The sequence below is a fragment of the Macaca nemestrina genome, chromosome 18 (assembly GCF_043159975.1).
Source record: "Macaca nemestrina isolate mMacNem1 chromosome 18, mMacNem.hap1, whole genome shotgun sequence".
Lineage (NCBI taxonomy): Eukaryota > Metazoa > Chordata > Mammalia > Primates > Cercopithecidae > Macaca > Macaca nemestrina.
Window position 1 is genome coordinate 65,423,083 of NC_092142.1, and position 13,689 is coordinate 65,436,771.

At 46.2% G+C, this 13,689-nt stretch overlaps 1 protein-coding gene across 1 annotated transcript in view; it reads left to right on the plus strand.

Annotated features, from left to right (window-relative positions):
* LOC105491471 (cadherin 5) overlaps positions 1–4,496 on the plus strand; it is a 38,622-nt gene extending 34,126 nt beyond the window's left edge. Inside the window, exons 11-12 of the mRNA XM_071084679.1 lie at positions 395–640; positions 2,344–4,496. Of these exons, the coding sequence (XP_070940780.1) occupies positions 395–640; positions 2,344–2,861 (764 nt within the window). The 3' untranslated portion in view covers positions 2,862–4,496. The remainder of the gene's footprint in view (positions 1–394; positions 641–2,343) is intronic.
* The last annotated feature ends 9,193 nt before the right edge of the window (positions 4,497–13,689 follow it).

Here is a 13,689-nt window from a genome sequence, read left to right on the forward strand (position 1 = left end):
TAAAACTTTATTTTTCCCCATTGCTTGTCAAAGCTTGAAACAGTGCATTCATTAATAGAGCTGAAAGAGAAAACCTGCTGATACTGGAGTGGGGTTAGAGAAGAGGAAGGGGACAGGCATCAGTTGCTCACAAATACAGAAAGCAAAGGATTTTACCTTCTTTCACCAAGGCATTCTCGGAGATTGGGTCAAAGCAGCAGCCCCAAAATATCCCCTCTATGGAGGAACAGGCCTGCACTCAGATGGCTGAAACAAGAGGTGCTGGGTGCAAAGGGCAGAAAAGCAGCCCAGGCAGCATGCGGGCTGGTGCAGTCAGGGAAGGCTTCCTGGAGGAGCCAAGTTTCCCCATCTGTGCAGATGGCAAAGCCTGACTCCGAGGCCTTGGTGTTTCCAGATAACACGGCCAACATCACAGTCAAGTACGGGCAGTTTGACCGGGAGCATACCAAGGTCCACTTCCTACCCGTGGTCATCTCAGACAATGGCATGCCAAGCCGCACGGGCACCAGCACACTGACCGTGGCCGTGTGCAAGTGCAACGAGCAGGGCGAGTTCACCTTCTGCGAGGATATGTCCGCCCAGGTGGGCGTGAGCATCCAGGCAGTGGTAGCCATCTTACTCTCTATCCTCACCATCACAGGTCAGTGCTGGGCAGTGGGTGGAAGGGGATGGAAGGTGTTGCGGGGAGGGGAAGCTTCACAGGAGAAGTAGAGGCCAGGGGTTCAGGCCCAACCCTGCCTCCGATCTGCGATGCAGCCCTTGGCCAGTTCATGTGCAGGATATAGGATGTGAGCTCCATCCACCTGGGTGCTCACGGTGGGGGATGAGCCAGGGAGGAGGAGGGGCCAGGCTCAGGACTCCTCCCCCACTCATCAGGCCAGTATCACTTTAAAATAACTTATACATAACAGTCACTCCTTCCACTTAGATGTTTTCAGCATTTACTGTGTGCCAGGCATTGTTCTGGGCATGTATTTACATGAAACCTATTTTTGAAAAAGGAAAAAGGATCCAGTTCTAAAATGGAAAGTTTAAAAACTTCTAATTTAGATTGTCTCCACGTGCTTTCTTTCTTTTTATAGAATTCCTCTGGCCTTGATACTTGATACTTTTTTCTTGTTTGGGCCTTGGAAATTTTAGGAGCATTGTAGGCCTTAGTTTGGATTCCCCAGGGAGCAACCCTGGGATGAGGATTGGGGTGGAAGTGGTTTATTTGGGAGGTGGTTTATTTCCCTGGATACCTCCTAAGGCAGAGGGGGAGTGAAGCTGGGAAGGGAGGCGGCCAGTGAAGGTGGAATGTTCCCATGATGAGGAACTGGAGCCTCCTCCCACAAGGGTGCTGGGAGGCAGCGTGGGGCCACCCCCCAGCCTCTTCCCATGGGGGGAGAGGAGTGATGTACTGTATCCTGCATTTCACTCGCCATGAGATGAGGCAGGGGCTGATCCTCCAGAGGAAGCCCTCAGGTGATTGGAGATCGCCCTGGAACTCAAGGCAAGGCCTGGATACAGCCACAGGGCACCTGCAATATGGACTCCAGGCCTCTCCTGCCTGTAGCTCCCCTGAGAGCGCCCTCAATATGCTCCCCTTCTGGGGCTTCTCCAGCAGAGATTTCTCCTTTATTAATAATTAATGATGATGATGGCATCCCCACCACAAATAGAATTGTATTTAACCTCGCAACCATCTTCCCAAATATAAACAGAGCAGGGAAGTCATCATTTCTGTTTTACAGACAGGGAAACTGAGGCTGTGGGGCAGGGCTGCCTCCCAGGGCATCCCAGCTTTACTTATGTATGTAGTAGTTTGTTCAGTAACTCAAAGCTAGAAGGCCTGAGCCTCATTTTAGAAACTCTCTGCACTTTACGGTCCACCCCTCCTCAGGGATCCAAGACCCTCACATAGCCACACCCCTCAGAGATTCCCACAGGCCGGACATCCGCACCTGCCCATGGGTGTGGGGGAAAGGCAGGGATGGGAGTGTCGGGGGAGGTGGGGATGGGGGTGCGGGGGCGCGGCGGGGACGGGGTGTGGGGGAATGGCGGGGATGGGTATGTGGGGGAATGGTGGGGAGGGGGTTTCAGGGGAAGTAGGGGGCCAGGGATAGGGTTGCAGGGGAAGGGGGGGCCAAAGGGATGGGAATGCAGGGGGGGACGCGAGGGAGTTGCGGGGGGCGGTGTGCGATGTTGGGGGGCGGCCGGGATGGGGGCGTGAGGGGGCAGCGGGGATGGGGGCACGATGGGCGGTGGGGATGGGGTCGAGGGGGCGGGGCAGGGATGGGGACATGGGGGGCCGCCCCGGCCCCCAGCCTTGTCTGACTCTGCCTCTCGGCTCCCTGGCCACAGTGATCGCCCTGCTCATCTTCCTGCGGCGGCGGCTCCGGAAGCAGGCCCGCGCGCACGGCAAGAGCGTGCCGGAGATCCATGAGCAGCTGGTCACCTACGACGAGGAAGGCGGCGGCGAGATGGACACCACCAGCTACGACGTGTCGGTGCTCAACTCGGTACGCCGCGGTGGGGCCAAGCCCCCGCGGCCGGCGCTGGACGCCCGGCCATCCCTCTACGCGCAGGTGCAGAAGCCGCCGCGGCACGCGCCGGGGGCACACGGGGGGCCCGGGGAGATGGCAGCCATGATCGAGGTGAAGAAGGACGAGGCGGACCACGACGGCGATGGCCCCCCCTACGACACGCTGCACATCTACGGCTACGAGGGCTCGGAGTCCATAGCCGAGTCCCTCAGCTCCCTGGGCACCGACTCGTCCGACTCTGACGTAGATTACGACTTCCTTAACGACTGGGGACCCAGGTTTAAGATGCTGGCTGAGCTGTACGGCTCGGACCCCCGGGAAGAGCTGCTGTATTAGGTGGCCGAGGCCACTCTGGGCCTGGGGGCCCAAACCCCCTGCAGCCCAGGCCAGTCAGACGCTAGGCACCACAGCCTCCAAAAATGGCACTGACTCCCCAGCCCAGCACCCCTTCCTCCTGGGTCCCAGAGACCTCATCAGCCTTGGGATAGCAAACTCCAGGTTCCTGAAATATCCGGGAGCATATGTCAGTGATGACTACTCTCAAATGCTGGCAAATCCAGGCTAGTGTTCTGTCTGGGCTCAGACATCCACATAACCCTGTCACCCACAGACCGCCGTCTAACTCAAAGACTTCCTCTGGCTCCCCAAGGCTGCAAAGCAAAACAGCCTGTGTTCAACTGCTGGAGGGTCTTTTTCTAGGGTCCCTGAATGCCGTGGTGAGGCTGGTGAGGTCCTGGTCCCTATCTGCCTGGAGGCAAAGGCCTGGATGGCTTGACTTGTGGGGCAGGAGTCTCCGCAGCCCATTCCCAAGGGAGACTGTGACCGTCCATCATGCCCTCTCTCAAGAGCCCTGGCCCTGCTCCAACTCCTTCATACTCCACTCCAAGTGCCCCACCACTCCCCAGCCCCTCTCCAGGCCTGCCAAGAGGGAAGAAGGGGCCCCATGGCAGCTCCTGACCTTGGGTCCTGAAGTGACCTCACTGGCCTGCCAAGTCCCTCAGCTCCCTGGGCTGAGCTGTACTGAGCACCGAACCACATTCAGGGAAATGGCTTGTTGAACTTCGAAGCAACTGTGAATTCATCCTGGAGGGGCGGTGGAGATCAAGAGTGACAGATCACAGGGTGAGGACCACCTCCACACCCATCCCCTCTGGAGAAGGCCTGGAAGAGCTGAGACCTTGCTTTGAGACTCCTCAGCACCCCTCCAGTTTTGCCTGAGAAGGGGCAGATATTCCCAGAGCAGACAGCTCTTCCCTTCTCTGCCTCACCTAGTCGCCAATCCATGCCCTCTTTCTTTTCTCTGTCTACTCCTTATCCCTTGGTTTAGAGGAACCCAAGATGTGGCCTTTAGCAAGACTGGCCAATGTCCAAACCCACTCATGACTGCATGACAGAGCCTAGCCATGTGCCTTTACACTTCGCTGTTGTCACATCTCAGGGAATCGAACCTCAGGCACACCTTGCAGAAGGCAAGGACTTGCCCTGCCCAAACTCTGTGATCAACCGAGCATCTTCCACTGGAACGTTTCACTGCAAACACACCTTGGAGAAGTGGCATCAGTCAACAGAGATGAGCAGGGAAGGAGACATCCAGCTCACCCTTCATCATGGACTGAGGTTCCCACTCTGGGCAAAACCCCTCACACTGCAAGGGATTGTAGATAACACTGACTTTTTTGTTTTAACCAATAACTAGTTTCTTATAATGATTTTTTTACTAATGATACTTACAAGTTTCTAGCTCTCACAGATATATAGAATAAGGGTTTTTGCATAATAAGCAGGTTGCTATTTAGGTTAACAATATTACTTCAGGTTTTTTAGTTGGAAAAACAATTCCTGTAACCTTCTATTTTCTATAATTGTAGTAATTGCTCTACAGATTATGACTATATATTGGCCACACTGGTGCATGACAAGTACTGTATTTTTTTATACCTAAATAAAGAAAAATCTTCAGCCTGGGCAACATAGGGAGACCCTATCTCTACCAAAAAAAAAAAAAAAAAAAACTAATTAGCCAGGCATGGTGGCATGCATCTGCAGTCCCAGCTACTTGGGATGCTGAGATAGGAGGATCACTTCAGCCTGGAAGGTCAAGGCTTCAGTGAGTTCTGAACACACCACTACACTCCAGCCTGGGTAACAGAGTGAGATCCTGTCTCAAAAAAAGGGAAAGAAAACCTTTGAGATTCTTCCATTTCTAGAGCTGATAGAGCACTTGTGAAACACACACACATGCACAAACATATAAACATGCATACAAGCATGCACATGCACACACAAATACACATACACACACATATGCACACACACCATCATCATCAGAGGAACCTACAGAAGAGGGAACATTTGTAGATTCCTAGGAATATGCCAAAGCTTTTCAAAGCCTTCTATGGAGAGCTCATTCCTCAACTTTTCCTTTTAAAATTTTTGTTAGCTTCTTATTGGCCCCAGCCATTATCACTGCCTCAGGCAGCTGCAATGTTAAACAATTGCCACTGATTACTTTCAACAAATAACCTCAGAGAAAAGGCTGTGTGCATTGAATGGGCACCAAGTCAGGTCAAATGAACACAGCCTTGCAAGTGGAGTCTCTTCCAGGGAACTACCAGACAAGTTGAATAATGACAGTTATCTGGGAATTGGACTTTGCAGAAGCTCCAACCCTGTTCTGATCTTTCTGTTTGTCTTTAGGCTGCTGATTTCCACCATGATTATGAAACCACTGGGTTTCAAGGCTACCACAGGTCTCAGGAGAAGGGGATGGGACTAGGGCAAGTTAAAATGCCATCAAGCTCTGCCAGATGTGGTGGCTCATGCCTGTAATCCCAACACTTTAGGAGGCTGAGGAGGGAGGATTACTTGAATATAAGAGTTTGAGATCAGCCTGGGCAACATAGTGAGACCCGGTCTCTATTAAAAAAAAAAAAAAAAAAAAAAAGGACAATGCCATCAAGCTCACTGTTCTTACCAATATTTACCTGTTAAAAAAAAAATAGGTACACCTTGGATTGTTGCAAGTTTTTGATTAGTTTTCAGAGTTCTGAAAAAGTTGGTTTTGACAATTTTGGCCAGTATTCTCATTGCTTTTCTCGGGGAGAAGTGCTCCTTACTCAGTCATTCCTGCCAATGCTACCCTTTCCAACTGGTTTTTGAGCTGTTTTCCCACCTGTCTGAAGTACCTGCTCCCTGAACTCACGGTTGTCCAATCCCTGGAGCCCATGAAATCTGTTCACTACTTCCTTCTCCAAGAAGCCTCCCCATCCCCAAGACACCTCCAGATAGGACAATTTCTGTCCCTCCAACCTTCAAGGGGGCCTGGCTCTGAGCTCTTGGCCACCCTGGTCACCTCCTCTGCTTGGAACCTGTTTACCCTAAGGTAGGAAGAGTGATCTTTGTAGTGGAGGAGGGCCTGCCTCTGAATTTGTACATTTTATCATACCCCAAACCCAGTGGCCCTGGAATCTTCTGACCACACTGCACATGCCTGCTCCAGCCAACGCTAGGTCCCAAGCCTACCGAAAGTGGGCAAGGGGAGCAGAGGCTCAGAGCCCTTCCCCTTCCCCAGGCCAAACCTCTGAAGCTAGCATGACCATTCTCATTTCACAGATGGCCAAGGTGAGACCCAGAGGGGGATGAGATGTGGCCAAAGCCACACAGGCAAGTTAGGGACAGAGTTGGGCCTAGACACTCTCCCATCCTGTAACCCACCCTCAACCATTGCCTCATGGGTCCCAGGAGAATGCGAATCTACAGACTTCCCAGACCTGGGGGGCTAGAGGCTGAACCAAGGAGTATCATCCGTGCCTGTTCGGTTGGTCATGGGAAATGACCACTAGAGGGTGCGCTGTGTCAATAAATGCTCAGCCAGGGCTAGTGTCTGCGAGCTCCACTGCCGGGCATCCTGGCAATCAACGGACCGCAGGTTCTGGGGGTCCTGGACTTTGACAGAGAACGTGGTCTGGCCCCACAACCTGCCTGGGCTCTTGCTACACTCCCTCTTCGCACCGGGGTCTGATCGGGTAGAAAGAGCCACAGTCCTAGCCCCCACCTTCCCGAAGGAACACGGTACCTGCTGTCTCCAGCAGCCCAGCCAGCACCAAGAATCTCAGCTCTCCGAGAGCTGCTGGCCTTGGCCGCCAGACCTTTGGATTTATGAGGGTCACAGTGCACCACACCATCCCTCCCTGCACCAGGTGGCCCTGCTGCAGTGTCCACGCCCAGTCCTCCTGTTCGGCCCCGCCCTGCTTTCACCAAGCCAATCCTGGAAGGTTGATTCTGGGCCAGGAACGTAGCTGCAGTCCCTGAGCGCCCTGGTTCCAGGCGCCTCCCAGGTCAAGAATCCTTCGAATAAATCCTACTGTCTTCAAGGTGACTAGCAGATGTTCCCAATCAAAACCTCAGACCACGGTGCAATTACCCTTCTAGGGATTGCTAAGGACCTCCTAGGGACCTAAGATGCACAGGGTGTATCTGCCTCAGTAAGTTCAGTGTTATTTATAAGCAAAAGATTCGAAACAATATAAATGTCCAACAATAAGAGATTGGTTAGGTAAATGATGGCAAATCCACAAAACCCTACAGGGCAACCGTTAAAAGTCATGTTGGGAAGTGGTGATCTTGAGCTAAATTCAAGGTCAAGGCTAAAAGCAAAACTCAATGAATTATTTACAGTCAGATCGCAATTTTTTGTAGTAGATATCCATCTTCAGGTTATGAAATTATGAAAAATTATTTTTTTCTTTATTCTGTTTTCCTAATTTTCTGCAAGCAGTATATATTATTTTTGTAATCAGAAAAAAATGTTATCTTACTGTTGATTTCTAAGCACTTTTTGTAACTGGAAAACAGTGAACTGATAAGCAAAATTTATCCCCAAATGTCATTTTTTTAAACACTAAAAGTTTGTTTTTTAAAAAAGTTTTGAGTTCACTATTAATGCAACAGAGACTTTTAAGAATTACCAGCCTGATCAACATAGTGAAACCCTGTCTCTACCAAAACTACAAAAATTAACCAGGCATGGTGGCAGCTGCCTACAATCCCAGCTACTCGGGAGGCTGAGGCAGGAGAATCGCTTGAACCTCAGAGGCAGAGGTTGCAGTGAACCAAGATCACACCACTGCACTCCAGCCTGGGTGACAGAATGAGGCTCAGCCAAAAAAAAAAAAGAAAAGAAAAGAAAAAAAAAGAATTAACTTTTGAAGTCATCACCCTTGAATCCAGAAAATATATATGTTGTTAGAGGGTTGATTAATTTTGTTTGTTTGTTTGTTTGCTTACTTCTGAAAGCATTTCTTTGAACTTGGTCGGTGGGAGTCTAATCCTGTTAACCTTTGGAGTTCTTTAACAGCAAATTTCCAGCCACTTTCTGGATCAGAGCAGTTACAGTCTATGAGATGGGGGAAACCCGGTTTTCCAGCCAAGTGACTTCCATAGAATTCTGCAATGCATGGAAATATCCAATATTTCTCTTCCTCAAAGATAAGAGAAACAGCTGAGGCCTATTTCTCTCAGTCCATCCAGGGGTTATCCGGGATGTTCAGGAAATCTGTGTATGCCCCAACACTTAGGAAGACTTCACAAAACTTTGCAATGTGCTCTTGTAGCTTAGGGCATAGAAAGCACAGTTGTCTTATAATATTCCTGTATAATGGTTGCTGAGGGGATGTTTAATGTTGTTACACAGGAAGCTGTGCTGAACAAGGGTCTTTTGTTTTCAGATCGGACTCTGGGCAGGAAGTGAATCTTAACAGGGAAGGAAGCAACAAAACTCTACCTTTGGCTTTTGCTGGCCGAGCAAGGAAAGGCCTATAGACACAGGGCATTGCACAGGAACTAAAAGAGCCCTCCTTGGAGCACTACATAAAGCAGCCAATATTTTGAAAAGCATAGGGAAGAGTGAAGTCATCCGGGGCATTTGCAGGCACAACACTAAGAACTTGGTGACAACAGCCCTGAAGCAAAACACCAGCATGTACTGGGCAGGGCTTGAGAGATAAGACAGGACATCTGTAGCTAAACATGGTGGAGTCCATTTCCTGGGCTTTCTGGAGCTATGCAGGGTGATAGGCTCATCCTGGCTTGCCCAAGACTCTCCTCATTTTAGTACTAAAAGTCCGTGTCCTGGGAAACTCCTCAGTCCCAGGCCAGGTGGTTCAGAGTCAGCAGTCCTGGATGAGTCAGTGCTCTCCTACAAGCAGAGTTATGTTTCTTAATCTCCCTGAGTCACAATTTTCTCATTTGTAAATAAAATAGGGTAATATAATGCCTACTCTGAGTTTTTGTGAAATTCAAAAGAAATAAATCTTGAAAAGGTAATAGAACCAAATTTGGCACATAGTAATTATTCAATGTTAACAGGAAGGAAGGAAGGGAAGGACGAAGAAAATGTTAAAAGATCATTTTTTAAGGTAAAAATCATAACTCTTTACTCATATAAAATGAATATGTATCAAAGATTTTATTTTTAACTCATTAGTTTATGATAGAAGCAGTCAAATGTTACAACCCATTGCAAGGAGTATTCAGAGAATCCCACAGTAAAGCCAATAAGGAATGCTGAAATCAACTTACATACAGAAATAAAACTGGTCTATCTACAGGGTAAAGATAGACTGCATGTCATTGGACACAATCATTTGTACTCCCATGGGCAAGAATAATCTGCATTAGTCTAAGTTTTCTTCAACTTACAGAGTTGTAAAATAGCTCAAAGACGATGAAAGGCAACCTTTTTTTTTTTTTTTTTTTTTTTTTTTTTGCCTATTTGAAAGTCTTTCATAATCTTTCCTAATAGAAGAAAAGAAAGAAGGAAAGGAGAGAGGGAGGAAGAAAAGGAGGGAGGGAAATAAGTGTGGGTCTGATAAGGTTTGGATATGATTTGGCTCTGTGTCCCCACCCAAATCTCATGTTGAATTGTAATTCCCAATGTTGGGGGAGGGACCTGGTAGGAGGCAGTTGGATCATGGGGGTGGATTTCCCCCTTGTTATTCTCATGATAGTGAGTGAGTTCTCAGGAGATCTGGTTGTTTAAATGCATGTAGCACATCCCCCTTCACTCTTGCTCTCCCGCTCTGCCATGTGAAGAAGGTGCTTGCTTCTGCTTCACCCTTCCACCATGATTGTAAGCTTCCTGAGGCCTCCCCAGCCATGCTTCCTGCACAGCCTGAGGAACTGTGAGTCAATGAAACCTCTTTTCTTCAGAAATTAGCCAGTATCAAGTAGTTATGTATAGAAGTGTGAGAACGGACTAATACAGGGTCTTTAGTGAGAAGTTTATGCCAGAAATGAATGAATCGTATGTATGATGAGTTTATGTAAGAATGGCTAAATGCAGCAGGGTGTATTCCTTATCCACTCCTATGTAACAAATTTCACAAACTTAGCAGCTTAAAAAAACATGCATTTATCACCTCATAGTTTCTGTGGGCTGGGAGTCCAGGAATAACATTGCTGGGTTCTCTGCTTCAGGATCCCCTCTGAAAGCTACAATCAAAGTGTCATACACAAAATCTTATCTCAAGCCTTGACTAGAGAAGGACCCACTTCCGAGATCACATAGTTGAATGAATTCAGTCCTTACAGCCCGTTGAACTGAGGACCTCCCCAACATGCTCACCTGCTTCATCAAAGTCTGCGAGAGAAAGAGAGTCCACTAGCAAGAGGACACTGCAGTCTTATCTAATGTAATCACTGAAGTGACATCCTGTCACATTGGTCACCTTTTCTATTCTATTCATTATAAATGAGTCCCACATGCTGCCACACTCAAGTGGAGGGGATTACACAGGGCTGGAGTACCAGAGGTGGGGCTAATTCACTGTCATCTTAGAGTTCTTCCATCACACGGAAATTCTCAGCTCACCAAATCTGGGATTCCATATCTGGCTATTCCTGAAGCTGGAGGCCTGGCATATTTTTTAGTGTCCATTTGGATCAGCTGATAAACCCAGGGTGTGTCTACTGACTGGAGGAGTAAGAACTATAAGGCTAATTGAAATGAATCTACATAAAATAGTGACATGATTTTTCTAAAAATTACTGGAAGGTAAGGGTTGATTGAGACTTTAAAATAAAACCAAAAATTATTCTAAATGTTTCATATTTTATATAAGAAAGTTTTGATTTTTACTGCAACCATTTTCTAACTCTTAAAATAAAGGAAGGATAATTCAAGTATTGATATCTTCCCAACATAAATATACAGGAACATAATGTAGCTTCCTTGTATTTTATCTTTGATTTACACAAAGAGAATTTTTATACAAATATTCCAGGCTCATTAGTTTTCCCAAAGGCTTCTCATAATCCTTTGATATTTAAATAATTCCCTCTTTCAAGTCATTTTTTATATTCCTTGTCAATTCTCTTTTTGTTAATTTGCCCAACTTATCTGGATCTTCCTTTGTCACTGGCTCTGTAAATTTGAGTATTTCTCCAATAATGCTCCTATCAACTTTATGAAATCCTTTGTCTTTTGCAAGATTTAAAAATTCCCTTTATAATAAGCATTCTACAGTAAGTGAAGACACACTAGCAAATATATGAGTGATGGATCAAGAGAGACAAAGTGTTAAAAATGGAGAGATGCAACTTTTAAAAATGAAATTCTTAGTTATAATCTAACAAAATAAGTACAGGACCTGTATGCTGAAAACTACAAAACACTAATGAAGGAATCAAAGAAGGCATAACTAAATGGAGAGATATAACATGTTCATGAATTGGAAGTCTCAGAATTATTAAAATGTAAATTCTATCCAAATTGATCTATAGATTCAACCCAATCACAATCAAAATCCTAACTGGCTGTATGAATTGACAAGCTGATTCCAACATTCATATAAAAATCTAAAGAATGTACAAGATTCAAACAGCTTTGAGAAAAGGAGAAAAAAGTTAAAGGATTCACATTATCTGATTCCAAAACTTCTTATAAAGCTACAGTCATCGAGTCAGTATGGTACTGGCAAAAGGAGAGATGCATTCTATATATCTATCTGTCTATATATCTATGTGGAATATAAAAAAGAGTTCAGAAATAGATCCGCAAATAAGATCAATTGAATTTTGACAAAGATGAAAAAACAATTCAATGGAGAAAGGACAGAATTTTCTTTTGTTTTCTTTTTTTTTTTTCCTTTGAGACGGAGTCTCGCTCTGTCGCCCAGGCTGGAGTGCAGTGGCATGATCTCGGCTCACTGCAAGCTCCACCTCCCAGGTTCAGGCCATTCTCCCGCCTCAGCTTCCCAGGTAGCTGGGACTACAGGCACCCGCCACCCGCCCAGCTAATTTTTTGTATTTTTAGTAGAGACGGGGTTTCACCGTGTTAGTCAGGATGGTCTCAATCTCCTGACCTCGTGATCTGCCTGCCTCGGCCTCCCAAAGTGCTGGGATTACAGGCATGAGCCTCCATGCCTGGCCCAAGGACAGAATTTTCAATAAACAATGCTGAAACAATTAGACATCCATATGCAGGAAAAAAGTCTTTGACTTATATGTTCATTTTATACAAAAAAATTAATTCAAAAAGAATCATAGACCTAAATGTAAAATATAAAAACTTTTAAACTTTTAAAATAAAATGTAGGTAAAATCTTCATGACCTACAGTTAGGCAGAGTTCCTGGAGATGATATCGAGAAGTTAATTCATAAAAAGAAAAAATTTGTAAGTTGGATTTCATTAAAACTAGAAACTTTTGCTCTAAAAAGAGCAAAATTAAACTTATAAGAATAAAAAGAAAAACCATGGACTGTCATATACCTGACAAAGGGTATACAGACTACAGAAAGTACTCTCAAACTCAACAGTAAGAAAATAAGCAACCCAAGTTAAAAATGGGCAAAATATCTGAACAGACACTTCACTAAAGAAGATATGTGGATGGAAAATAAGCATAAATAAAGAAGATCCATGGATGGCAAATAAGCATAAGATTTTCAACATCATTACTCATTAAGGAAATGCATATTGAAACCACAATGACATGCCACTACATACCTACTAGAATGGGGAAAAAACTGACAACACCAAGTGCAGAGCCACTGGAGCACTCATACATTGCTGATGAGAATGCAAAATGGTAAAACCACTTTACAAAACAGTTTGGCAGTTTCTTATAAAGTTATAACACCAAAACCAGAAACAACAAAATGTCCCTCAACTAGTGAGGAGTGCTACGGTCTGAACATTTCTGTCCTTCCAAAATTTGTATATTGAAACCTAATCCCCAATGCAAGGGTATTTGGAAGTGGGGACTTTGGGGTGGGATTAAATTATGAAGGCAGACCCCTCATGAATGGGGTCAGTGCCTGATATGGTTTGAATGTGTAACCCTTCCAAATCTCATGTTGAAATATAGTCTCCAGTGTTGGAAGTGGGGCCTGGTGTGAGGTGTTTGGATCATGGAGGTGGATCCCTCATGAATGGCTTGGCACATTCCCTTGGTGATAAGTGAGCTCTCACTCTGAGTTTATGTGAGATCTGGTTGTTTAAAAGTATGTGGCATCCCCCCCACACACACACTTTTGCCATGTGATGTGCCTTCTCCTGCTTTATCTTCCACCATGAATAAAAGCTTCCTGAGGCCTCCCGAGCAGTTGCACAGATGCCAGCACCGTGCTTCCTGTATAGCCTGCAGAACTATGAGCCAATAAAACCTCTTTTCTTTATAAATCACTCAATCTCAAGTATTTCTTTATAGCAATGCAACAATGGACAAAGGCCAAGCGCGGCGGCTCACTCCTGTAATCCCAGCACTTTGGGAGGCGGGTGGATCACTTGAGGCCAGGAGTTTGAGACCAGCCTGGCCAACGTGGTGAGACCCTATCTCTACTAAAAATACAAAAATTATCCAGGCATGGTGGTGCACACCTATAATCCCAGCTACTCAGTAGGCTGAGGTAGGAGAATCACTTGAACCCGGGAAGAAGAGGTTGCAGTGAACCAAGATCACACCACTGCACTCTAGCCTGGGTGGCAAAAAAAAAAAAAAAAAGAATGGACTAACACAGTGGCCTGACAAAACAGGCCCCAGAGGATCCCCATCCACCATGTCAGAACATAGCTAGAAAGTGCTGTCTATGAACCAATAAGTAAACCCTCACCAGACACTCAATCTACCGAACCTGCTGATGCCTTTATCTTAGACTTGCCAG